This window comes from Chelonoidis abingdonii, chromosome 9 (assembly GCF_003597395.2).
Source record: "Chelonoidis abingdonii isolate Lonesome George chromosome 9, CheloAbing_2.0, whole genome shotgun sequence".
Taxonomy (NCBI): Eukaryota; Metazoa; Chordata; order Testudines; family Testudinidae; genus Chelonoidis; species Chelonoidis abingdonii.
The window spans coordinates 38,347,690-38,372,576 of record NC_133777.1 but is presented as its reverse complement, the minus strand read 5'-3'; the positions used below and the strand labels follow the sequence as shown (position 1 = coordinate 38,372,576).

General features: G+C 55.0%; 1 protein-coding gene across 1 annotated transcript; it reads left to right on the top strand.

The window, feature by feature from the left end:
- The first annotated feature begins 3,713 nt into the window (after positions 1–3,713).
- Positions 3,714–20,113, top strand: UBALD1 (UBA like domain containing 1). The gene is made up of 3 exons (XM_032781621.2): positions 3,714–4,004; positions 13,018–13,077; positions 18,863–20,113. Exons 1-3 carry the CDS (start codon positions 3,885–3,887, stop codon positions 19,184–19,186), a joined length of 504 nt encoding a protein of 167 aa, XP_032637512.1. The 5' UTR covers positions 3,714–3,884; the 3' UTR covers positions 19,187–20,113.
- The last annotated feature ends 4,774 nt before the right edge of the window (positions 20,114–24,887 follow it).

The following is a 24,887-nucleotide window of genomic DNA, read 5'->3' as shown; positions in this document are numbered from 1 at the left end:
CCCAAGGCCTTTAAATGCCTCTTCCAGTTGAGGTCACGCCCCCACTCAGGACTCCAGCGTACCAGTAAGTCCTTTCAGTTACTTTCACCCCGACCATGACTGCAGCACACCCTAGTACTAGTAATGGACAATACTGTGGTATGTCTGTACAAAAGCAATGGAAACCACTGCAAATCACACAGGTTAGATATGGGACCTGCTAGTGCACTTTCCACGAACCCTTCTTGCTCTGACATATGCAACTGCACCCAAAATGCAGCCCGGGGATGGAGGAGTTAGAGAGCGACGCGCTCGGATAGCTCCTAGACTAGTGCTCTGCACCCATCACAAATCGTAGCAAGGAGGCCAGAACTAAACAGCCATTGCTGGGGGCCTGGATGCTTATTGCTAAGCACAGGGAGCACTGCAGACTTGGGAATGTTTTTTTTCCCTTTCAGCTCCACTTGCCATTTTCCCTTTGCTTTATTATCTCCCAGCCCTTCACACTGAATGTCCAGGCCTGCTTAGCATTCCCTAGTACTTAGCAACGTCATAATTTCCTTGTCTCCCTCGCTGATAGCGCCAAGTAGCCCAGCAGTGCCTGCCTGGCTGCCTGCTTTCTTCTGCTGTGGTAATGCTGCGTTCTCAAAGGAGCCTTTCATGTCACCAGGAGGCCCCGGCCACTTTCCAGAGCATTCAGCCACTATGGGCTCTTGTTTTACAATTATGTAAAGGGAATGAGAACACGGTTTAGCAAAGCCAGAGATGTAAGAATGGGCCCGCAGGCTGCGCAATTCCCTATCTTGCCTTGTTTATTAGTAGGATTTAGTATTTTTTATCATTTGTGCTGTGGTCACATCTAGGAGCCCCAGTCATGGGCCAGGACCCCATTGCGCAAGGTGCTGTGCAAATATGAGAAAGAGCCATTGTAACCAGATAGCTTGCCCTGCTGGGCTGGAGACCTGGGACTAAGCCAACCCTGGCTTTGGAATGAGCCCCACCTGAGGGGAATCAGGCACTTCCCTATAAAGAGAACCAAAGAATGAGAGAAGACTCTGGTAGAGGGAGCTTGGAGGGTAAAGCCCAGTAAGCAGGAGGCAGCGGGCGAGGGGACCCCTGACTGTGTTTGGGATTGGATGTCAGAGCCCCAGGGAGGGACCGCTGGGAGGACTGGCCAGGAGCTAAGAGTCGAAAGAAAAGCCCTGAGACTGAGGAAAAAACACAGTGCTATGTATGGACTTCAGTTTGGGACTCTAGGTTTTTGTGAACTGGCTCTGATATTAAACTAGCCCCAGGCAGGGGTATTGTTAAGTAATTAGAGAAAGCCTCTGTGAGTTCTTAAAGGGCCCTGAAGACAGGAAACAAACAGAGGTGGGGAGCCTGCAGAAACACCCCTTCCAAGGAGGGGGTCCTCAGTAAGGGACCACCCCACTACAAACAGGCCCTGCCCCAAAGTGCTTAACATCTGCAGCAGCTTTAGTTCTGCTTCAGTAGTGATGGGAGCAAGGGAAACAGTTTGGAACTATATCACAGATGCTGAAGTCTGGAGATGTAGGACTGCAGGGAGGGGATGTTAGTTCAGCCTTGAGCAGCTTCTGTTCTTTCTACAGTTACTAGTTCGGTGCCAGTCGTGTGCCCAGAAATGCACACAACACAACACAACAGAAAGACAGCCCCTGGCCAAAATGCTTTGATATAGAACATCATGTTGGGGGTTTGGGGAGCTGGGGTTCAGTTTGGCTTATTATGCACCTGGAGCTCACTTGGAGAATTGGGATCCGGATAAGAATTTGTCTTCCCAAAGCTCAGAGACATTTCAGTTTGGACAATAGGTTCCAAGGCCACTGTGAGACCATTGTGACCATCTAGTGTGGCCTTGTGTATAACACAGGCCAGAGAACTGCCCTGCTGAACTCAAACCTGTTTACCTGAGGAGCTGGATTCCTGACCCCGGGTGAATGTAGCATACAGATCATTACCATGTACGAGCACCATAAAGGACAATGTACATTGAGAACACATCCATGATCCTCCTAATGGACAATGCAGCTGCTCATAATAATAAATTCACTCCTGTAGCTTTCCCTGGTTAAACATTACCCTGGTTTAACCAGAACAACATATTGATAGCCCCTGCAGATTTTCATGTGGCAGCAGAACCTGAGGAAAGCTAAAGTGTACACTCCCCCGCCCTGTCCTGCAGCCTGCTAGAATCCAGGCACCCATAAAATGTCCTTGTGAGTCTCATTATCAACGTGGAAGTCAGATCAGAGGTGACAATCTCCAGCCTGAGGTGCTTTCTGCTTGGATGCATACAACACAGTATCCTGGAACCTGTCACCGCAGTTCTCAGTGTTCATGGGGAGCACCGATCCATTACCTTTTACATCCCCTGGCTACGGGCTAATCAGCCCTTAGCTGCAGGGCACTTGGGGATGGACTGTATGACAGGGCCTTCCTGAAGGGTGTATAGCATGGAACCCACCATACCTTGGCACTCACCCAGCTTTGGCCTAGTTTCAGACAAGGGTTTACACACAATATGGCTTAAGCCAGATCCTGGAGCCCCTTTGTGCTAGTGCAGTGGCTGCAGCCTGAACCTCCCTGCACACAAACAGGAAGCTGCATGCGGCTGATTGTAAACAGTGCGAGCCTCCCTCCCATGCTATTGCTATGCTGGCAATGGGCCCACGCGCAGCAAAGCCAACCTCACTACAGCCGTGGCTACTCCCAACCCAGCGCAGCCCCGCACCCACCTCCCTCGCGTGCTCATTGGGGCCGCCAGATTTGTTTACCTTATATGGTCAGGTACAAACACACCATGGCCGATGACTGGCTGTCCTGACACGTCACTCAGTATACGTCAGCCGCTCGTAAAATTTTGCAAACAAACCAAGGGCTCCTGGGAAACGTAGTACTGGGTACCTTACCTACCTTGAGGTAGGGTGTCTGCTGGCTGCTCAGCCTGGTGCAGGGTGGGGACTGACTGCTTGGCAGTGCTGGTACCAGCCCACTGAGGGCCTTAAGCAGGAATACTTTGGGCCCCTTTCCTCACACAACTCCTAGAGCTGCTCCAGGTCTGAAGCAATTGATTTGTCTGGTTATGCATAATGCTGGCTTTGCAGGCCAGAGTCGGGAATGTGAGTGCTGCCATTGGGTCTGAGAGCAGCTGGTACAGCAGCCGTGGGACAGAGGCATCCCTTGCCAGACAGGGCTGCTATGCTACTGCCCTGGTGCCCAGGCACATCTTCACGCGCTCCACGTGATGTCATAGTTCTCAGCTACAAGTGTGCGCAGGGTGAAGCCCCCATGGGTGTGGAATGGAGCCTACAGAGCAGCCCTGCGGGGCTCTCTGCTTTTAAAACTGGACCAAGCAAAGGAGACATGCTAGGAAGCAACGCTGCTATCACCTGGGTACCAGCGGTGGGCCTATCCCCACCTCCTTAGCCAACGTGAACAACTGCGGCCTTGACACAGCCTAGGAGAGCCTTGCATAGGCCCGGCTAGCCCATCAGTCCACGGTGCAGGGAGTTGAAGTCCTGCAAATAACCCATATTGCCTTGGGGTGCGCCGAGCGAGACTTGCTCTGCAAGCCTGTCTGGCTGCACTGGTGGGTACCTCCAAAGCTTCTCTCTCTCACCAACAGAGGCTGGTCCAATGTCAGCTGTTAACCCACCCGCCTGGCACCGTAGCTAGCCAGCCGAGCCTCTGGACTACAGCTCCCAGCCTGCCCGCCCAGCCCCGCCCTGGCTGTGCCGTCAGGGAGGCCAGGCTGGTTGAGTCAGTCCCCTGCCTCCAGTAAATATTTGTATTAGCAGGAGCCGGTTCTGTAATGGTGGCTGCGCTGTGAGCGCCACAGACCCAGGGACCCCAGGGCACAGCAGGCAGCGAGCGGCGGCGGCGGCATGTCGGTGAACATGGACGAGCTGAAGCACCAGGTCATGATCAACCAGTTCGTGCTGACCGCGGGCTGCGCCGCCGACCAGGCGAAGCAGCTGCTGCAGGCGGCGCACTGGCAGTTCGAGGTGAGCCCCCGGGGCGCGGCAGAGGTGGGCGGGGGGGCGTCCTGCCGGGGGCCCTGCGATCGCAGCCCATTTGCTGCACCGACGAGGTCACGGCTGGCCTGGCCCTGCAGCCAGGGGCGCCGTGGAAGGGATGGGGCGGCCCTGGGGCAGCTGGCGAGCAGACCCCGCCGAGCCGGAGGGCGCGGGTGGGGCCATGGGGGCTTCCTGGCGCTCTGCTACAGCCCACGACGGGGGAGGGGGGTCGCTCAGCCCGGCCAGTCCCGATCGGTGCCTCTGGCGCCCCAGTCTGGCACCTCGGGCGGGCCGGGGGCTCGAGCCTAAGGGGACGCTAGAGGCAGGAGCTCCTGGGCGTGGGGCTCCAGGGCCTGGGCAGTGCCGCTGGGGGGTCAGTCCAGGACAAGCCTTGTGCCCAGGGAATGAGCCTAGCCATCTGATCTGCCCGCCTGGCTGCTGTGTCCAGAGCAAGTTCACAGGGGTTCTCAGCAGGCTACCATGAAGTGAATCTGGGAAGCAGAGTGCCTCGGAGGCCCCAGTGCCATGTACCCCCATCCTGCCCATTAGGAGGCTAATCCCGGGCACATCCAACGGGCCTCAGCTTCCGCCCACTGCTGCAGGTGCCCCAGGGTATGGCAGAATGGCAGGCACCATGGCTGGGCGTTCCGCCACTGTTCAGGGAGCGGGTGGTGGAACTGGGAGTTGTTTGGAATACGGCTGCCTATGCCAGCATCTCTGTGCTACCCTGACAGACATACATGTGTGTGCTGTGTGCGTGTGCTCAGCACACCTACTGATGGGGAATGCTCCATGCTGTCATGGTGTTGCTGTTTGTCAGGCCCACACTGGTCAGCCGCCCTAGGCTGGGGGTGGCTTTTCTGTCTCTAACCCTTTTTGGGAATGGAGATGCCATCAGTACTGTCACTCCCGGTGCTGTTTTAGTGTTGGTGTGAATTGTGTGTGTGTGTGTGTGTGTGTGTGTGTATGTGGATGGGGTATATGTGTACAGCTCTGTGTGTATTAGATACGTGTGTAGGAGTGTATATATGTCGTGTGTGTTTGTATGGACAGCTGTCCATGCATGTGAGTACTATTTAGCAGGGGTGTATCCTGTATATGGGGTGTGCTTGTCTTCTGCCTGTGTTATTAAAGTGGGACTGGTTTTCATTGCTCTCCGATGGTCAAGGTTTCCCCGGGCTGGCTGTAGCAGATCCGCAGGGGCCACCACCCCTTTGTGGGCCCCGCTCAGGAGTGGATTTGCTTTTAAAGGGAGGTGGAAGGAACACAGGGCATACATGCAGTATTGGGGCGAGCTCTGGCACTGCTGGGGCGGTCTTTCCATGCTCACCTATACTTGGTGGGAGCATAGTAATAACTGACCTTATGTCACTCCCCCAACACCTTCCCATTCCCTGCAGGCAGAATGATGCCCCTTAGTGGCTATGGGTTGAAGAGCCTCAGTCTGGCCTTTCCTGTGTTCCTGTCTCCTGGGGTTTGATTCCTAAGGCAGCACCAGGAGAAGAGATTTTGTTGGTTAAAACTTAATTGGCTCCAGCTGCTTTTTCCTCTAGCCTGGAGTCAGGATCCTCTGTGACATCAGCAGTGATTGCTGGGGAAGTGACTGTGATGTCACACACGGGATTACAGCTTCAGGTGGGGAACATGCAGGCGGACTGTGCAGGCAGAGTAGTCCTGCAAAGCTCTCTGGTGGTAAAGAATGGGAGTGTGTGCATGCTCAGGGGATGTAGCAGGGAGGGCTGTGTCCAAACAAAATGTTTTCCATGTGGCACCAGCAGCTCTTTGCAGCTCAGTGTCATGGTTTTGTCACTAATGACACTGTTGTAATTAGCGTGTCTGTTCTGTGACGCAGAACGAGGTTTGAGTCAGTGTAGAGAGCAAGAGGTTTCTTTTACACACATTTGCGTGGCTGGGGCGTCCCTTGTTCCATATGCACTACAGCCCTGATGTATAAAAGAAACAATTCTGGGTGTATTTTATAGCATGGAGTCATTTGACTCCCTGCGCTGCTGGTTTGATTAGGTAGTTCAGACAGCCAGATACTGTAGTCACAGGTTTTCTGGGTGCAAAATCAGAGGCTGCTGGTCAAAATCAGACTGTATTTGTGTGTGTGCAAATCCAAACAAATGAATATCTCGCTCTCTCTCTGTGCACTGTCTATGCACACGGAGAGAGACACCCACAAGGCAAGCACACCTGCATATTTGCAGATTTTGCAAAAAGAAATATTGGCCACATTTACATGTGTAGCATGACCTTGATTCTGTTCACCAGTGTAAATCATGAGCAGCCCGACTGGACATTGTAAGACAGATGTGAGAGAAGGATCAGACCCTACCACCTTTTACAGGTGAAGCACCAGGAGTAGGAACTTGCGACAGAAAGTTATTGTTTCAATTACATTTTCCAGAAACTTGCCACTATTTGGCAAATTGCACAAGTGGAAACAGCAGTGTGCTGGCTGCGGGTCTCCCGTGCTGGTTTGGCACTCGCATGACTCAGAGGAAGCTTAGCTGTAAACAACCCAATGGGACAAGTTACCAGTCACTTTTGGTGCAAAATGGTCAGATAATTCCCTCTGCAAAATGGCTGCTGAGCATGCCCCCTTCTCAGAGCTCTGCTCTAGGAGTATTGTCTTCTGGGTACTCCAAATCCCCTCAATCTGCAGAGTATTGTTACTCCAGCCCCTTTCCCAGGTGCCCTTCTCCAGGCTGGACCAGCTCCTGGGCATGTATGACTCCGTGGAGTTCTGTGGAGCTGTGCTAATTTACACCTGCTGAGGACCTGGTCCACTGAGTGGTCTCCTTTGTTTCAGAAGCATTACTGCTGCAGCAAGGGATTGCTCAGTGTAAAGGTGGTAGAATCACACTCTGAGGGTATTGATGCATACAGGCTCTTTCACTTGGGGGACCACATTGCTCCTGTTACTCAGAACTCCGTAACCCATGATCCCATGAGCTGTGCGCCGAGAGCATTATTACCATGCCACTCCTACATCACACCATGGCCCAGGGACAGAGAGCGTGGCTCAGCCACCAGTGTTTCGCTGGCAGCTGATGCTCCCACTTTCTTTGGGCAGGATGGTCCATTCCCGTTTAACATTTCAACGTAATAAATTGCCTGACAACGAAGCTGAAATGAGCCGGAGGGTCTGGTGGCAAAGCAACAGGAGTTGGCTGTTCCTGCTGCATCTTTGGGCTTGTCTCGAGGAGAAATTTACCAGCATAACTCTACTCTTGTAATTCTACCAGTCTAGTTACAGCAGTATCACCTCTTGTGTGGACACTTTGATATCAGAATAAGGATATCCTTCTGGGGTTATATCGGTTTAACCAGAGTGGTATCATTACACTGGTAGAGTTATGCTGGTAAATTTCCCCACCTAGACAAAGCCCTTAAATACATACAATCTGCCCCATTTACAGCCCTTCCGGACTGCTCCATGCAGCAGGGTAGTGCTTTAACCTTTGAACACTGTGCTGTTTCCAAGCATGTGACACCTGGGCTGTGTTCATTTAAGGGCTGGAGGGAATGGATCTGGAGGTTGAGAAGTGTTTCCAGCTACTGGGAGGCAGATTGCACTGGATCACATGAACATACATTGCAAACTCTCTGGGGGCAAGGGCTGTCTGCATTTGTACAGTGCCTAGCACAATGGTGGTCCTGATCCGTGACTTGGTTTCTGGGCCCTGTGGTTAATGCACATCATACTAATGAGGGGGCATTTCCTTCTGCAGGGTTGGGGTGCACAGCAGGGAGGGGAACCAGCAGTGGTGGAGAGGCCAAGTTGGGCTGCTCTGCGGCAGGGAAACCGGAAGGTGATCTTGATGGGAGGGAGCAGGGATCAGCATTTGGGGGAGCTGTAGGAGGCATTTGTCTGAGGACAAGCACACTTATCTTTAGTTGCTTTGGGGTGAGCTTCACTTGTTCTCAGCATTGTAAGGGTTAGTAGTGAATTTCTGGGCTCCTGTCATTTTGCCACCCAGCCTCTCTGGGCTATTTGGGAATTTCCAAATCTGTGCATTCACATCAGAGGAGAATTCTGGTCCCATAAGAGCCCTGGTACCCGGTAACGCACGCAGGCTCACAGAAAAGCTGACAGACAAAACAAGGGGCTGGGTGCTCTTGATTCACTGGAGCTGGGGATTGTTGGTAATTTCCTCTGTAAAATGTTTGTTGACTTTGGCCTGATCAGAGGCTGGTCTCCGGAAGGGATTTATCCAGCATTTCCCAATGAGTGAAGCTTAATCTGTTGCCAGCAAAGATGATATTTCAGGGATCCCATGTGCTCAATCATAGTGGTGTACTTCAGGAGGAGACTCACTCAAGTCTATTGAATTGTTCCAGATTCATCCCAATGTACCTGAGAGTAGAACCTGGCCCTGCCTGTCGGTAACTGTTGGTAGGTGAAGCACGTTCAAACCGTGCATCCTCTGGGACAAACCCACCTGTTGACATCCTTGTGCAATGCAACATTACTGTGTTGTGATGCACTGCCATGGTGTCAGAACACTGCATGGTCCCCAGCCATATTACATGATGCTCTCAGTGTCCTGCAAGTCTCCATACAGCCCTGTCAGATCCAGCAGGCCAGGAGCTCCCAGTAGGTGTCTCATATCAGTGGGGAGGGAAACATCACCAAAGAGAACACACGCTTGTGGGGCGGGAGGTTGGGAAACAGTTAGATTGTATCCGTGTAAGAGGATCACAGCCTATAACACGTTAAAAAAGGCCTGAGAAGGAAACCATTCATTTTGAAGGAACATTTTTCTGTCTCTAGGGAATGGGGTGGTTCCGGGGAGTTGGGGGTATTTTGAGGATTCCATCACTGGCTCTTTCACTAGCCCTAAATTCGCTCCCATTTGAATACAGAAACCGGGGCAGATTTTTCTCTGTGTGCCTTTTTTTTCTTTTTTTTTTAAGTTTGCTGCTGTTGCAATGATGTCAACTTTGTTGCCACAGTTTAGGGGGTGGGATAGGGTGTGTGCCACCAGGGGATTGGCTGTTCCCAGTGCTCCTCCTCCTGGTGGAGGCCTTCTATCCTTGGATTAGACTGGTGGCTTTCCAGAGCTCAGGGAGGGGTACGTTCAGGAGCCGCTCTTGGTGGGTTACTCTCCTCATGGGCCAGGCTGTTGTCGAGGGGCCAGGATCAGTAACTCCACCCAGCCAGTGGAAGGACCAGAAAAAGGTTTTGCTGAGATATTTACAGAGCACACATGGGGCTGTTTGTGAAATATAAGAGCTCACAATAATTCCTAGGGCTCGATTCCCTTCTGCTGCTGTAAATTACCTGGGGGGAGAGGAAGAGGAGAGACACCGCTGAAGTCAGTGGGGCTGCACCAGGGTGAAACCAGAGTGAACGAGAAGAGGATTAGTTGCTTCATTTTGCATGTGTGCATGCACTTCTGTGTCGTGACTAGATTCATGTCTGGACCATCCACTTCACCCACTTACATTCCTTTGTTGCTGTAAGGCAGGGCAAACTGCAGTCCTGCCCAGTGGCCACATCCTGCTGCCCTTCTCCCCTAGACTCTGAAACTGCAGCCCGTGCTCGCCCTCCAACTGCTGAACTGACCTACTGCCTGTTCTGTTGCTGGGGAACACAGCTAACGAGCAATTATTAGGCCTCTCTGGTGAAAGGCAGGAAGACTAGTAACTCTGCCAGATGCATTTAGTAGCAGTGGGCACCAGGATCAAACAGTGCCTGGAGTCCTGTTTAAATTAACTAAAACCAGGGAGTCTCACCCTTCCAAGCTTCTGTGTCCGAGCTCCTTGCACACACCAGGCACTCCCTGTGGGCCACCCTCCCACCTCCCAAGTATTGCAGGGACTTGCTACAGACCCCCACCTCCTCCCTTATGCCAGGGCAACTGTGGCCCTCCATTGCCCCCATGGCCACATGCCAAGAGCTCTGGGCCCTCCAATCTCCCCATGCCAGGGACTGTCTCCTTTTTCTCTCCTGCTCCAAAGGATCTTTCATCCCCCTGGACAGAAGGGAGAGGTGGGCAGCTGGTGTCCGCTCCTCCCACCCCCAGCCTGGAGCAGACTTTAAGCAGGCTGTGAACGAAGCCTCCTTTACTCTCTTTGGCCCCGACTTCCCTGCTGGCTGAGCACTCACCCTGCTGCTGGGAGGCAGCTCAGCAGGGAGCACAAAGAGCCATTATTAACTGCTGAACACTTTTAGCCTTACTGGAGGGGTTTGGGGGGCCCCTCCACCCCACCAGGGGCTCTAGGGACTCCTCCTCATTCACTCTTCCCCCCATGCCAGGGTCTCTGGGAGCCTCTCCCCACTGACCCTTTCCACCGTGCCAGAGGCTCTTTGTGCCTTCCATTCTCCCCACCCCCCATTCTTATTTCCTTTCTGGGTGTCAGAATTTTAAAGTCCTTGGGAGGAGGGCAGAGATGAGATGGGTTATTGTTCTGCTAGAAGGTTTTAATGGCTCCATCCACCAGTTCTTTGATCCACTGACAATTTCAGACGTGATTACAGCTAAGAGGTCTGCCAACTAGATGCCAGGGGCTCCATATGTCTCCTATTTTCACCCTCTCAGTTTTCCACTTTTCCCCCAAATCAACAGGGTTCTACCCATTGAGGTCTAGAACGTTGCCTGGAATTTTGCAATTGATCAGATATAGCATTTAAAAATTGTCACTTTACATCCAAACAGCCAAATGCCAGCAACTTGAGTGTAGGGCCTCAGAAGCTCAGCCAACAGAGGGTGCCTGCCCTTAACGGAAACCATATTCCCCTCAAAGGTTTGGGACCAAAAAAACACCCTTAAACTCCCTAGTCTCCTTCAGCAGTAACTGCCTTTCCCTCTCTGAGTTTTGTTAACATTTACGAGAATGTAACAAGCCAGTTAAACGACTACTAGACCAACCAACTGGCTGGTAGCCAGCTCCCATAAAACCTGAGCTCCCAGCCTCACCTCAGCCGTCCACCCCAGCTCACGTGACTTCTCTCAACTGATAAGCTACCCTCTGCAGTTCCTCTTGACAGGGCCCCAGCCCCTGTTTTAAGGCATGTCTGCCATGTAATCACGGTATAATTACAGTTTGAATAGCCGTACCCAGACTAGGTGAGGTCCCAGCGCAACGAAACTGCAGCGATGTGTTCTCAGCATGGGCTGTACAAACCCACCTAGAACCTGCACAATTAGCCTTGGGCCGAGGCCATGCTAACACATTGCCACAACTTCACAGCCACAAAGACCTGAACTAGTGGGATTAAAGCTAGCTCAGGGCTATCATCACACCCAGTGATTACAGTATAGACAGACCCTCAGGCAAGCACCCAAAGCTTGGTCCTGGCTACCTACTTTGAGCCCATTTCCTCTATTAGGTAACCCCAGGTGTGTTCACATTCAGTTCCCCCTTCACATACCTGCCATCACACAATAAAGAGATCACAGTTGGGGAGTGTAGGGAAAGGCCAGACTGCTCAGTTTGGGGCATGCTATTGAACCCCCAGAGGTATAAGCAAACTATACCTGCCAGCAGGTATGGAGACCCTCAACTTTCCCAGTTTGCCTATAGGAGGAGCCAGAGAGCAGCATATGAATATTAGTCTGTTATCCGGTAGGAGCCCATCCTCTGTCCCCCCATATTACCTCTGGAGAGAGGCACACCTGTTACCCCACACCATGGGCTTAGACAAGCAGCTAGCCAAGCAGATGCCACTGTGGCCCTTAGTATTGCAAACATTGGCACCTCTGCACTAACTGGGCATGGCACACTGTTCACTTCTGTCCCTGAACTATTCTGCAGCGTTGCTGTCAACAGCTGCTGTGGTTTAGCCCAGAAGTGGCTGCATTTTGGAGGGTGGTTTAATTGATTCCTATAGGGATATTGTTTGAGACTCTGTAAAATGCTGCAAGGGTGGTAAAACTTGCTACAGAAATCAGTTAACAATACGATGAAAACACACTGCACCAGGGACATACAGTAAAACACCACAGACCTGATTCTTCTCTCATCTCTGTTTTTATACAGTGTGAACCACTGACGTACCTGGAGTTACTCCAGATTTACATAGTGGGAGAGGAGTGTCCAACCCCTTCCATCCAACCCTCTCCCTGGTCTGTTTGTTTAATTCTCCAGAGTCTCTCAAACTCCCAGCTAAATGGGGATTTCTACATCAGTGCCTCAGCCTGGTGTGAGGGGGTGCTGTGCTGCTGGAGGTGAGACTTAACAGCAAGGTCCTAACTGCTTGTGGTCATTATAAATCCCCTGGCACTTTCCGTGAGCGTAGGAGTGCTCACCCTGGTCTCCTTGTCTCATTCAAGCTTGGGTAATTACATTCCACTAATCTAAATTCTCCCTAGAGCCCCAGTTGGATTTGGTAGTCTTCTACACTTCTGTGCTAAACTGCTGCATAATTTAGTGCTGGGCTCCACCCCAGAAGTGGCTGCATTTCATCAGTGAGTGAAGTCTGTCCATATGTGCAGCATCTGTCTGTGAAACTAAACGGCAAACACTGTTTGCTCTGCAGGGGCCCTTGGAGCTGTTCCACATGCAGCGGTGTGCATGTGTTTTTAAGAAGAAGTGTCAGGCTGGTGGGGTTTCTCTGGAGCCATGGCATGTGCTGACTAAGGGGGCTGTGCGTGTGTTTGCACGGCATGGAGGCCAGTGCCCAAAGGGGCTATTTCAGGGTGGTTGCAGTGTTCTGATTGCATGAGTTGGGTTGGAAGTGAAGCAGAATCTGGAGTTTGGTGGCAAATGGAGGGATGATTTTGCTTTCACACACACCAGGTGGGCTTCTTCTCTGCTGCCCTGCTCACCCCCAGGAGCCCCACCCACCAACAGAGAGCAGGAGGCTGGCAGTCGAGAGCCACTCCTGCTGAGCCGAGAGTAGAGCTGTGCCCCAGGACCCCGATCCCAGAGCCCTACTCTGGGAATGAGGGAGCTAGACCAAAGCCTAGGCTTGCGCTCCAGAGGGCCAGGTGGGAGAGAGCGCCTTGTTCCCAGTCACATGATAAATCTCTTCCTTCCTCTTTTGCAGACTGCGCTCAGTGCTTTTTTCCAAGAAACAAACATCCCCTACAGCCATCACCATCAGATGGTAAGTGCTTCCCTGACCCTTCCCTCTGCTAAATCAGTGCAGCAGCAGCACCGGCATTGTACAGCTGGGCTGATGCTGCTAATGTCCAGGCCTCTGTTTCACCCCTCCGGGAGGGAGGGCAGAAATACACAGCAAAGCCCGGGGCAGGGGAAGCGGAGGGGCAGGACGCTTCCTGCCGAGAGAAGCTGGAGATGGGCTGTGTTCTGGAAACATCGCTTGGGGGGACCCAAAGGCCACAGGCAGTGTGGCTTATTTGGGGTAAGAGTAAACGAGGCCTGCAAGACAGGGTACATCAGCGTGCAGTGTGCCATGTAAGGTGGAGGGTGCTCTGTAGGGAAATGGGAGGAGAACAAAGCTGTAACTTTCACCTGTCGGATAATGCAAAGCAGAGACTGCAGTAGGAGGGAAGGATGGAGGGTGGGCAGGCGTAGCGGGTGGGAGGGAGCAGAGATGGGGGCAGGCATAGAGGAAGGGGCTGGGAGGGGGACACTCAGAGCAAAGCCAGGCTTGTCCAGAAGGCTGATCCTTGGTGGTCTGAGTGCAGGAGAAGCAGGCAGAGAAGCGATGGGAACAGGGCCTGCACCCAGCAGCTTGGAGCTGAACCAGAATCACTCCTGTTGGCCTCTCATCCCCATTAATGGGCTACCCTTCCCTTCCCCTCCTGGGTCTCCTGCTGTGAGAGCCTCCCTGAGAGCTAGAGAGCCGTGAGCTGGCTAGCTCCATCAAGTCCCCCAGCCCAGGAAGGTGCCTGACAGGAAACTGAACCCTGCTCTGCCCAGTGGGAAGCTTTCTCCCAAGAGTCCGTCTGTGGGTGGTGCTGGAGGTGAATGCATCCATGGAGTCCAGCATAGTTCAGTGCACTGGCCACAGGTGGGTGTTGGTGGCCCACTGCTGTTTGTGGTGGCACTGAATGTCCCATGAGCTACTGTGCTGGAATGAGCAGCCAGAGCAGGAATGTAGCTTTTTCCTGCCCCTCCTGCTGCGTGCTGGGGCTAATCCCATTGCCCTGCACTGCGGTTAACCAGCCAGGCCCTTTCTGCTGCTGGCTGGGGAAGTTTGGGTCCCAGGAGAGCCCACAGTGCAGCCCGCACCCCTGACACTAAAGTGGCTGCACAGAACCGCAGTATTACGGGAGCTCCCAGCGGTGCCTGGAAGAGCTGCCAGCTCCATGGAGGCAGCTGTGATGCTCTCTGGCCTGGAGACCCTGAAGGGGCCAGGTGGTCAAGGCTTCGCATCGCTCTGCTCTTTGCACTGCCGATGGCACCTGTCCTGTCTGCCCCACCACAGGAGGGCTCAGGTGAGTGGCCCAGCGGCAGGGACAGGGATTTGGGATGGCAAAGCCAGCTCAGCCATTTCCCCTGCTGGGTGCAAACAGTCCCGCCAGACAGCAGAGGCAGCTGCTGCCAAGTGGGCCCTGCTCCAGGCAGCACAGAGAGGGTGACTGGCTCTGGAGATGGGGCTGGAATGTATGTGGGCGGGGGGGCGGGAGGGCCTGTGAGAGCCCTGATGCCTTCAGCATCATCAGCTCCTCCCTTGGGCCAACGGCATGGGGACAGCAACTCCGCATGGGGACAGCAACTCGGGCGGCAACTCCTGGCCTGTCTCTTGGGTTGCTGCAGCAGAGCCGAGCCCCAATGAGCAGGCTCCAGGACAGGGGGAGGTTGCACTGCTCTTGGGTTCCGCCTGGAGGCCGATTGAGGAACAACAGAGCAGCCTGCAGGTGGTGGGGCTCTTGCAGCCTCCCACAGAACCCCGGGCCCTGACAGAGCCACCCCTGCCTCCCCTGCATGGGTCCAGCAGCACTTGGCCGCCATGTGCTGAGTGAGGTGAGGGGCAGGCAAGTGGCATCCCAGACAGAGGGGCAGTGGCTGGTTAATGCTCCCTGCCCCGCTGAGCAGGGCTCCTGGCTGCCTGGGCCTAACGTGCACCCAGCAGCGGGTCCGCACAACCCAGCAGTGCAAGATTGATGTCTTGGTTGGGCCACTCGGTTCCAGGGGAGCCCCTACCCCCAGCAGCGCCCCTGAGGCAGGTGGGCTGAATGGAGTCCAGGAGAAGGAACTGACCCCCCCGCCCCCGAGAGAAAAGGACCTTGTGGGTCCTGGCGTTGGTTCCACTGTGAGTCCACGGCAAACCAGTCTGCTCTGCACCTACCCTGCCCCTCCTTGGGAGCTGCAGCTGGGCTCTGCTGGCAGGACAGGCGAGAACAGAGGGACCCTGCACTTGTAACGTTGCAGATACATGGACATGTGCAAACACACAGAGACGTGCAGAAACGCATGTATGCTCTCCCAAATGCCTGCTTACACATGTGCTCACGGGCATAGACACACACTCACAGGCATACACACACACACTATTTCCCTTTAAATCTCTCTTCCCAGCAGCCCCTGGGCTGACCAGCACCCTGCCAATTTGCTTCTTAACAGCCTATGACCCCCCCCTTATCCTCTCCCCAATGCTTTTCCCTGTTAAATCTCCCCCCAGCAGCCCTTGGGGTCCCTGTGCTCTGCCCCTTTAACTCTCGTGCCTGGGCAGCCTGTAATCTGCCTTTGCAGATAGGTCCCTGGGATTTGCTGACTGCCGTGTCCTCATTTGACTCTGCCATTCTCTGGGGCAATCAGGGATTTGGAGCATGCAATGAGCATGCAGAGCGAGCACCCAGGAAGAGCCACGCTGCAAAGAGCCCCCAGTGCTGGCAGCCAAGGAGGTGGGGATGAGCTCACTGCTCCCTCCCATCCCCAGCAGGAAACAAAGCCCAGTCTTGCATGGGGCTGGACACCCTGGAGTTCGTTGAGCTGCAGACCATGAGCTCAGGGCAGGGGTGGCTGTGTGGAGATGGTGTCCTGGCCAGCTGATTTGTGGGGTGGCACAAGCTCGCAGGCTAGGGGGAGCCCTGGCTTTGGAGTCCAGTCCATCCCAGAGCAGGGACTCTCAGGCAGGGGGGCCACCTCCCCCGTCCTTCCCAAACTGAGTGATGTGTCCCCAGCTGGTTAGATGGGAGGGGGATCCTGCTATGAGCTGGGTGATAGGCAGCAGGGGCTGAGCATACGCCTGGGGGTCAGGGCATTTGGACTGGGGGAATGGAGTTGTATTGACAGTTCCTAAAGATCTTTCTGTGCAGCAGAAGGGCCCCTGGCATATGTCATAAACCACAGTGGGGCTGAGGCCCCAACTTACCCCTCATGGGCACCCCCGAAGGGTCTGTCCCCAGGAGGGATGAGGGTGCAGGGAGGGGCTGCATCTCAAGGGTACCATGTACAGCTCCTGTCTGGGACGTTTGACATAAGCTCTTGAAAGAGGATTAGTTCTTGGTGGCCTGAAATAACTGCTTCTTGCAGGGAGCAGCCTTGATAGGAACTGGCAGCCTGGTGGAGCCACCCAGATGTGCTGGCTCCATCACCCACCCCTGCCAAGCGCCTGCTCCAAGCCGCTTACCTGTCTGCACAAACCTGTGGGGAAGCTGCTGCCGTGGGCACTGCACCACCTGAGGAGGGGGCTGCAGGTGCAATCGCCCACCCCAGCCCCCACTACAGCCCCCGTGCCAGGACCTAGCAGAGTCTCAGCCCCTCCTGAGTGCAGCGTGTGGGGCACCTTGCAGCGCCTCGCCTGGCCACCCCCGGACACTGGTCAGAATGGCGAGTGATGTAATCTCTGCATTGGGGGCGTTCTGAGTCAGCACTGGCTCCTGTGCAGTGCTAGTGGACACTGTGCTGCTGGGACGGGGATGGGGGCTCAGTAGGGGGACTTCTCCTTATGCAGTCAGTGCTGTCCCAAGTGCAGAGCTAGGGGCCCTTTCCCTTCCTAGTGCGGATCCCAGGGCATTACAGGGTGCAGTGCTGCAGCAAGCAGCATGGTTCAGTAGGGGGCACTCTCTGCTGGCAGTGCTGAGTGCACTGCGGTGCTAGTGGGTGCTGTCCTGCATAGGGCTTTAGGATGAAACATAAAATGGCTGCCCTGCACCCTTGTGGAGTAAGGCTCTGAGACGGTTTTCTCAAATAATAACAGTGTAATGCTTAGTGCGAACCTAGCACAACTCACAAGCTGCGCACAGACGTGTGCGAGCTGCCATCTGGGTATTAATGTGAATGTTCATGTCAGCGTTTGGACAGAATTCCTCCCCAAATCCACCCCCTGCAGTTTCAATTAGGTACGGTGCTCTTCACTTCCCATCCCAGACTGTGGTGAGGTGCTGCTTTGCCGCTCAGGGCTATGCCCCAGGGGTGGATGCATTTGACTGCTGAGTGATGAGACCCCCGAATACCTCGACCTTGACAGGCTTTGTTAAAGCCCTGGAGGGGGAGGTGTTGTGGTAGCAATTACTGATTGCAGCTTGCCATGGAGTTCAGGGTTGGGTGCTGCCTGTGATGCCCAGGGGTTGGATGCTGGGATCCTCTCTGGCTCAGGTTGGGCTAACACAAATCAGTCGCACTCTTGCCCCAGTGGTAAGGGAAGACGACAGCTCCTGGCAAGTTTGTCAGGGACGCAGCGGCCCCAAGTTCTGCGAGTGCTCCTCGCACCCTGGACGGTCCCTGCCAGTGCCAGCTGTGGGGAGACAGAGGCCTGCAGTGTCTTCCCACTACTGCTGTGGATTGTGGAGGCCACATCTTCCCAAACGCAGTGACAGGGAAGCCACAGGGACCTGCCTGACCTTGCGGTGGCTCCTAGCCAGCTCCAGGTTCTGTCGAAGACCAGTGCTGCTGGGAAGGCAGAGCAGGAGAGGAGTGCAGAGCCTTGACTCCACAAGGCAGCAGTAGAGGCATAGCAGGCCTGTGTGACCTTGGCAGAGCTTTATGTGTGTCTGGGTGTGGGGGGAGCCCAGGACTGGAACTGCAGGGGGCTGTGGTAGGATAGAGCAGGGGTTCTCAAACTGGGGGTCGGGACCCCTCAGGGGTCATGAAGTTATTACATGGGGAGTCACGAGCTGTCAGCCTCCACCCCAAACCCCGCTTTGCCTCAGGGTTTATAATGTGTTAAATATATAAAAAAGTGTTTTGAATTTATAAGGGGGGTCGCACTCAGAGACTTGCTATGTGAAAGGGGGCACGAGTAATAAAGTTTGAGAGTCACTGGGATAGAGAGACCCCAGCAGAGCTTGCCCAGCAGAACCGTGCACCATGCCCAGCTCGAGCTAGGGCTACGAGCCCCTTGCTTCCACAGGCATCAAACTGACGCACAGATTCAGCAGTGGGCTGCACGAGGAATGCGCCAGCATGCCAGTACTGCCGTAGTTCTGCTAGCAGCACTCCCCGGGGGGCACTGTAGCTCCTGGAGTTACCCTGGTATAACTACTGGGGGCTCATTATGCTGATTAATTTCCCAGCATAGACAAGCCTCAGATAAATGTTCCATTCCTGGTGCCCTCTTCCAGCTGCTTGGCCTGCCCCAGCTCTCCCCCAGCCCTGCCTGCCTGGACCTGGCTAGCGCTTGGGTAGAGACCACCCAGGAAAGGCCCAGGTGTGGCAGGGAACTATTCTGGCAATCCAGCTGCTGGTGCTCTTGCCGAGTTAGCACTGATGCCCCTGTGTGGTGCTGGGGGTCCTGGGCTGCTGGCTTTTGGGGGAGACCCTGAGCCCTTGGGTCATTAACGGCCTCCTGCAGTCAGCCTCCCTAACCGCCTCTGCAGCCTCCCTTGGACGTAGTTCTCGCCCTCATGACTGTTGGGGTATTCCGTGCTGTTACACTGCGCCCACGCTCTGCTCCAGAACTGGCTGTGCACTGCACTGTCTGGCCCTGGGGGTGAAGGGCTGTGTCTCTGACTAGCTTCTGTCTCTTTGTTCCCCTGCAGATGTGCACTCCAGCCAACACGCCCGCCACGCCCCCCAACTTCCCCGACGCCCTCACCATGTTCTCCCGCCTCAAGGCCTCCGAGAGCTTCCACAGCAGCAGCCCTGTAGCATCTATGGCAACCTCCCCTCCTCCCCCACCCCCACCGCTCCCCCAGCCCGGAGGCTTCAACCCAGCCTGGCCTGCAGCTCTCCCCTCCAGCCAGCAACAGCAGAGCATGTGGACTTCGCCCCCGCCCTCGCAGCCATCGGGCTGGCCCGCCACAGTCTCCCAACAAGCCACGGCAGAACAGAAGGCCAATGTGACCATGGAGGCCGAGAGATGAGGGAGCGGGAACACAATGTGGGGAGGGCCCACATGGCCCCAGCATTCATTTCCCTTTCCCCTTTCTGAGGAGGAGAGGAACTTTGTTGCCTCGGAGACTGGCAACCACAGTCAGACAGTCAGACACATGAGCAAATAGCCACCTTGCATGGGTTTGGTTTGAAGTAGTTTTTACTTGTCCCAGAGCTGACCAGAGCTCCCCAGAGACCCCGGGGAGGCCACGCTGAATGCAAGAGCCATCTCTGGCTTCTGCTTCCTGGAGCCTGACTTTATAGGAATCTCTCAGTGAGGGGACCCTCCTCCGATCTTTCCTGCTGGGATTCTGGATTTTTGCATGCAAGTGACTTTTGGAGGGGAGTGGTAAATCCCTTCTTCATGATCCACTTCTCCCTCCTAACACCTGGAGGAGTCCCACTGGCAGGCAGAATGGGGCTGTGGGTAATACACATTTCCCCCTCCCTACACGGTTCCCCCAACCCCGCCGAAGGGAGTTTTTTTAAGGAAAAATTGAAAAAAACAATTTCTGCTCACTGTGGGCCTCGAACCCATGCACTGAGCTCGCATTGTACTGAGATGGAGGTAAACGGGGGCTCCTTTGGAGAAATATAGCCACTTGTTCTCTATGATCCCAGCTTTCTGCTTTCCCCAGGATGAGGACCTGCACCCCCTTTCAGAGCCTGGGGGATCAGATTCCCATTGAGATGTGTGGGTGAGGCTGGCTGGGCGCAACTGGGCAGTCTCCTCATGCTGCCGGGATGGGATCTGGCGCCCTTTGCATGACAGCGTATGCCCCACGGAGGCTGGGCTTGCTTTGACACCCTCTGTTCTTTGCTCCCTGTGGGGGGAAGGCCCTTCGGACGCGCTCTGGCGGCGCCAGGCCTGGGCATTCCGCAGTGGCTGCTTGCAATACATGCTCTTCTGCTTTGAACCCTAGTGTCTGTGCTTCGTTTTCAGCGACCTGGGGAGGTGGGAATGTCTTTTCTGGGATCAGGGACCTCACCTCAGCCGTGGCTCATGGCACATGCCCAGCCAGGCAGTCACACGCAGACAGGGCTCATGAGTTCTGCTTTATGATGCAGTGATGGGGGAGGGGAGTGGGGCTTCCTCCCACCTCACCCCCAGGCCTGGGCCATGGGGCAGCACTCACCTTGGCCTCACAACTGTATTGACTAAAGACCTGAGAGGGGAAGCTTGACAGGCCGGGAAACCCTGGGTCCCCAGAGGTGGTTGGGGGCTGCTGAACTCCTTACCTGGAGTCAGCAAGAGATTCCTCCCCCGCCCCACCCGACAGGGAGACCCAGGAGAGTTGGGATAAGGAGACATCTGCTGCCTCCATAAATCGCCCCTGCAGCTTGGCTGGAGTGCCCTTTCCCCTCGCTGCCTGTGTGGGCTTGCTGTAATGTTATACTGTGGCTGCGTTGTACCCCAGAGATGGCTGCATGGAGGGGTGTCTCTGGCCTGAGAGGCACTTCTGTTCAAGGGTGAGGTGCTATGTGTGGGGAATTGCACCAAGGGGGAGCAGGAAAGCAACTAGCCCTCAGGCTGCAGAGGTAACTGAAAGCGACATTTCCCAAGGACTTTGCTGCAACCATATCTGAGGAATCCAGAGTTGTGTGGCCCAGAGACAGACAGGCTCCATACAGGTGGCGGGAGAGGAGCCATCCAGAGGCCATGCCACTAAGAACTCCCCAAGCTCTCCTTAGCCTGAGTGACTGCTGGTGTCTAAGCAAAGCGTGCTAGGAAAGCTACCCCGCTCCTCACTATGGCAGGACCTCCCACTGGCATCAGGGGCAGCATCCTCTGCCTAGAGGCGGAGCATTAGCCAAAGCTGCTTGTGTGCCTCGAATGAGGGTGCTGCCCCGCCAGCGCTGAGCAGCACAGGCATTTGGCATCCCTCAATCAGTCAGTCAGGACATTGGCCGAGGCCCTGGATAGGAGCAATCAGTGGGGCGGAGAGGGGACAGGCTGGTGGTCAGAAGTGAAAGCTGGAGTGGCTGAAACAATGAACCCCATGGGATTGTGAGTGAGATGCAGATATCTGAGCTGCTTACTGCTCTGTCCTGTGGAAGCCAGGGGTGGTGGGTAACTGCTGGGACATAGCTTTGCATGGCCTGCTCAGTGCTGATGCCATGAGTCTGACGTGGGAGACAGGGTACGGGGTTGGGGGCAGCAGGACCTGGACTCTGGCTGTGGCAGTAGCCAGTGCACTGATCCTTCCAGGTGTCGTGGCTGCTGGAAGCCCAGGATAGGCTAAGCATATCCACAGGGACTGGAGCTGGCATGTTGGGGGGCTGATGGGCAAAAAAGCATGGCTGGGCTATGACACACCACAGCAGAGTGGGGCGTGCTGCTGGGTTTTCTCAGTGCTCCCCCCAGCAACAGGCTCAGCGTGAGGCATGTCCTGGCAGCAGGATGGGTTTCTGGGGAGCAGCCAGTGGCACAGACCAGCCTGGCACAGCTCCCTGGGCAGGACCAGAACTCCTCATGCCCAGCATGCCCCTTCCCCCCAACAATGGCCTGGAGTTAGCTCTCGAAACCAGGACTTCTCTACCCAAACTGCTGCAGCTTTCTTGGCCTGCCAGAGAGTCAAGGAACTTTAGCCCGTTCTAGCTGGCTGAGGGGCACTGCTGATTGGGGGCTCGGGGTCAGTGCTCTGGCCCAGAGGCTGCCCGTGTTACCTGGGTCGAGTGTATGGGAGGATCTGGAAAATGGCTTGGGAAGGAGAAGATGCTCTAGCCCAGACAGGCCTTGGGGCAGGGATGGGGAGAAGCCCAACCCAGCATCACCCATGGGACCGTTTGCAGGCTCCATACAGCCCTTGGGAGTTCAGTGCCTGTAGTCCAATGCATGGTTGTTTTGGTGGATCTCTGCACTGGCCCTTTGGCTGTGCCCATTGCTGTAGGGTCTGTCCTGCTGTGGACCCATGTGGCAGGGGATCTCAGAAGGGATTTCAGTAGATTTCACTCACAGGGCATTGGTGTGGGGAGGTGACAGTGTGTCTGCACATGGGCACAGAGGGCAGAGCCTGCAGTCAGCTCCGTGTGGGCCCTAGGGCTGGTAGTCAGGAGGAGAAGTGCTCATGTGCAGCAGGAGTGAGACGGTCCCTCATGCTGTCCCCTCATGTAAGGTCAGTCCGTGGCATGGGCCACATCTGTCCCGCCATCCTCTGGTGCTGCCCTGAGCAGCTGGCAGCTCTTCCAGGAAGGTCACCCTGCAGGATGCAGGGATGGGGAATCGACGGAGGGTCCGTGCTGGCATTTCCTACACAATCCTGGGACACGTCAGCAGGAGTGACCAACTTTGGTGTGTTGGGTGAGACCACCGCAAGTGCAGGCACATCCCTCTTCAATGCCTGATGCCTGGCACGAGCTGGCACTGCTAGCAGAGGAAGCTCTGTGCCCATGCAACATCTTTGAGCTCCATCCTTCCATGCCCAGCCCTTGGAAGAAGCTAGCTTTTCCCATGCCGTCCTTGTCTTTCTTCTGCTCCTAATGCCCTCAGAGCCCTGCTCCCTCTGTAGTGTGGCAGCTGGCTTGGGAAGCAGGTGCTTGTGCTCCCATTTTAGTTCTCTTAGTGACAGAAAATGGGCCCAGGCTAGGTGGGGCTTGCACAGTGCAGGAAACAGATGCCCAGCTGCACTGGAAACAGATTTGTAAGCTGGCAGCTCAATGCCAGCTGCTCTGAGCACCCCCAAGCCTCCTCTTTAGCCACTTTGTGGATCTCACTGGGTATCAGTGTATGTGGCGTAGCCCACTGGCTGGGCAGGACTGCCCATAGATCCATCCCACTGAGGGATGGTGTCCAGGCTCAGCAGCGGGCTGCCATATGCAGATGTGCTAGGATGGGACCTCTTTACATGCAGAGTCTCCAGGTTAGCAGGCTCCAGGTCCACCCTCATGGCCCAGGGCACGGTAATGCTTCCCAGGGCTGGCCACCAGAATGCCCCAACCCTCCCATGCTGGTCCCGCTGCCAGCAGCTGGCACAGTGAAACCCTAAGCCATGGCTTCTCTCGTGCTCAGGGGCAGCCGTGAGGTCTCCAAGGCAGAGGAGCAGTGTGAAAGGGACTGGCTTCCTGCCGGAGAAGGCACCTGCCCTGGGTGGCAGGGCATGGAGGAGGGCAAGAAAACAGGCTAGGGGGAGGGCCAGCTTCCTGCCCGTGCTGAACCCAACCTGCACCCCCCAGTTTCCATTTCCCCAGGGGAGGGCGCACAGCCAGGTCAGGGCCATGTTACTGGCGTGGGTAGTGCTGGGGTTCCCAGCACATCACCTATAGCACGGGGCTCCCTCTGAGCCAGGCCCAGGATGCACAGCTCCAGTCCAGCCTCCACTCCTGGCCGCAGAACCAGCGCTAGGCATGAGGAGACTTAGCAATGGCTTAGGGCCCCAAGCAGTTCAAGGGGGCCCCCTATTCTCTTTTTTAGTGTATGATGTGTGGGGGGAGGGACAAACATATTTCTTCTTGGGTTCTCCAATGAGCTAGCACTGTCTCTGCCCTGCCAGCAGCGCTAGGAGAATCTTCCGATTCCCCTTCTGTCTGGATTCACTTACTAGTTGCTTGCCCAGCCCCCTCCTTTCACACCTGTCCTGGGCCCTGGTTCTTCTGCTCCCAGGGGGTACTGTCACTCCAAGGGGCCCTGCCACGGCATCTCCCCGGGCTGTAACAATGCTGCTCCCACAATAGTTGTGGACTCTCATTAATAATTCAATCCCTTTTTTGTGTGTTGCTAAAATAAACGCCGGCCCTACCAACAATACCATCCATGCGGCCTACTGTCTTCCTTCTGCTGGTGAAAGGCCCTCCCCCCATAAGCCCATCAACTTTTAGGCTTAAAGCTCCCCAAAGCACTCTACAGATCAGAGTTGCTTCACCCACCACTGGGGGATGGCACAACAACTGTTAAAGAGAAACAGCAACACTGTCTTCTATCCAGTAGAGACTGCAGGGGAGTGTAGATAGCAGGATGCACTTGGAATCTGGGCAGAACCCAAGGGTTCCTGTTTCATTCATAACTTTGTGACACTGAATGCAGGTGAAGTTGAACAAGTGCAACTTTATTAATTCCAGGGGGAATTAATCTCTGGAATTCCATCCACCGAGATAGCCACTGACTGAAAACCGCAGGACACCTGGGAGGGGATCACATTCGTACAGGAACACATCTCTGTCCCCCCAGGACCTGCGAGAGTGGCGTTCTTCAACTGTGCCACAACTCCACCCTAGTGGGACACTTGGAGCAATATAAAACCCAACTGACATCCTGGTAGTTCTAGTGGCCCTAGATGAGCTCCACAATAGATACTTGTCACTTCCTGCCAGGTGTGTGCCCGCACCATAGCCCACACCAGAGACCCAGAATTTTCTTCCAACCTCTGGACACCCCCACCTTGGCCCTGGGAACCACTTCCTTGAATGTTGTGGTGGAACTACTGGAATCCAGTGGTTTCATGACCATCCTGGCAGCAGTAGATCACTTTTCTAAATGGCCCACTTCATTCCCTGCATGGGTTTACCCTCCACAGGAGAAACCCCCCGGCTCTGGCGAAACAATGTAGGCCGTCTTTATGACCTCCCAGATCATGTCACCTCTGAACAGGGGCCTCAGTTTACTAGGTGCTTCTGGCATGAGGCCATACATCTTTTAGGCATCTATGTACACCTGTCCTCTGCCTACCACCCTCAGTCTAATGGCCAAAGAGAAAG

Coding starts and splice junctions, on each gene's coding strand:
- UBALD1 (XM_032781621.2), top strand. CDS start 3,885: ATGTCGGTGAACATGGACGAGCTGAAGCACCAGGTCATGATCAACCAG. Junction 4,005..13,017: donor CGGCGCACTGGCAGTTCGAG/GTGAGCCCCCGG, acceptor CCTCTTTTGCAG/ACTGCGCTCAGTGCTTTTTT. Junction 13,078..18,862: donor ACAGCCATCACCATCAGATG/GTAAGTGCTTCC, acceptor GTTCCCCTGCAG/ATGTGCACTCCAGCCAACAC.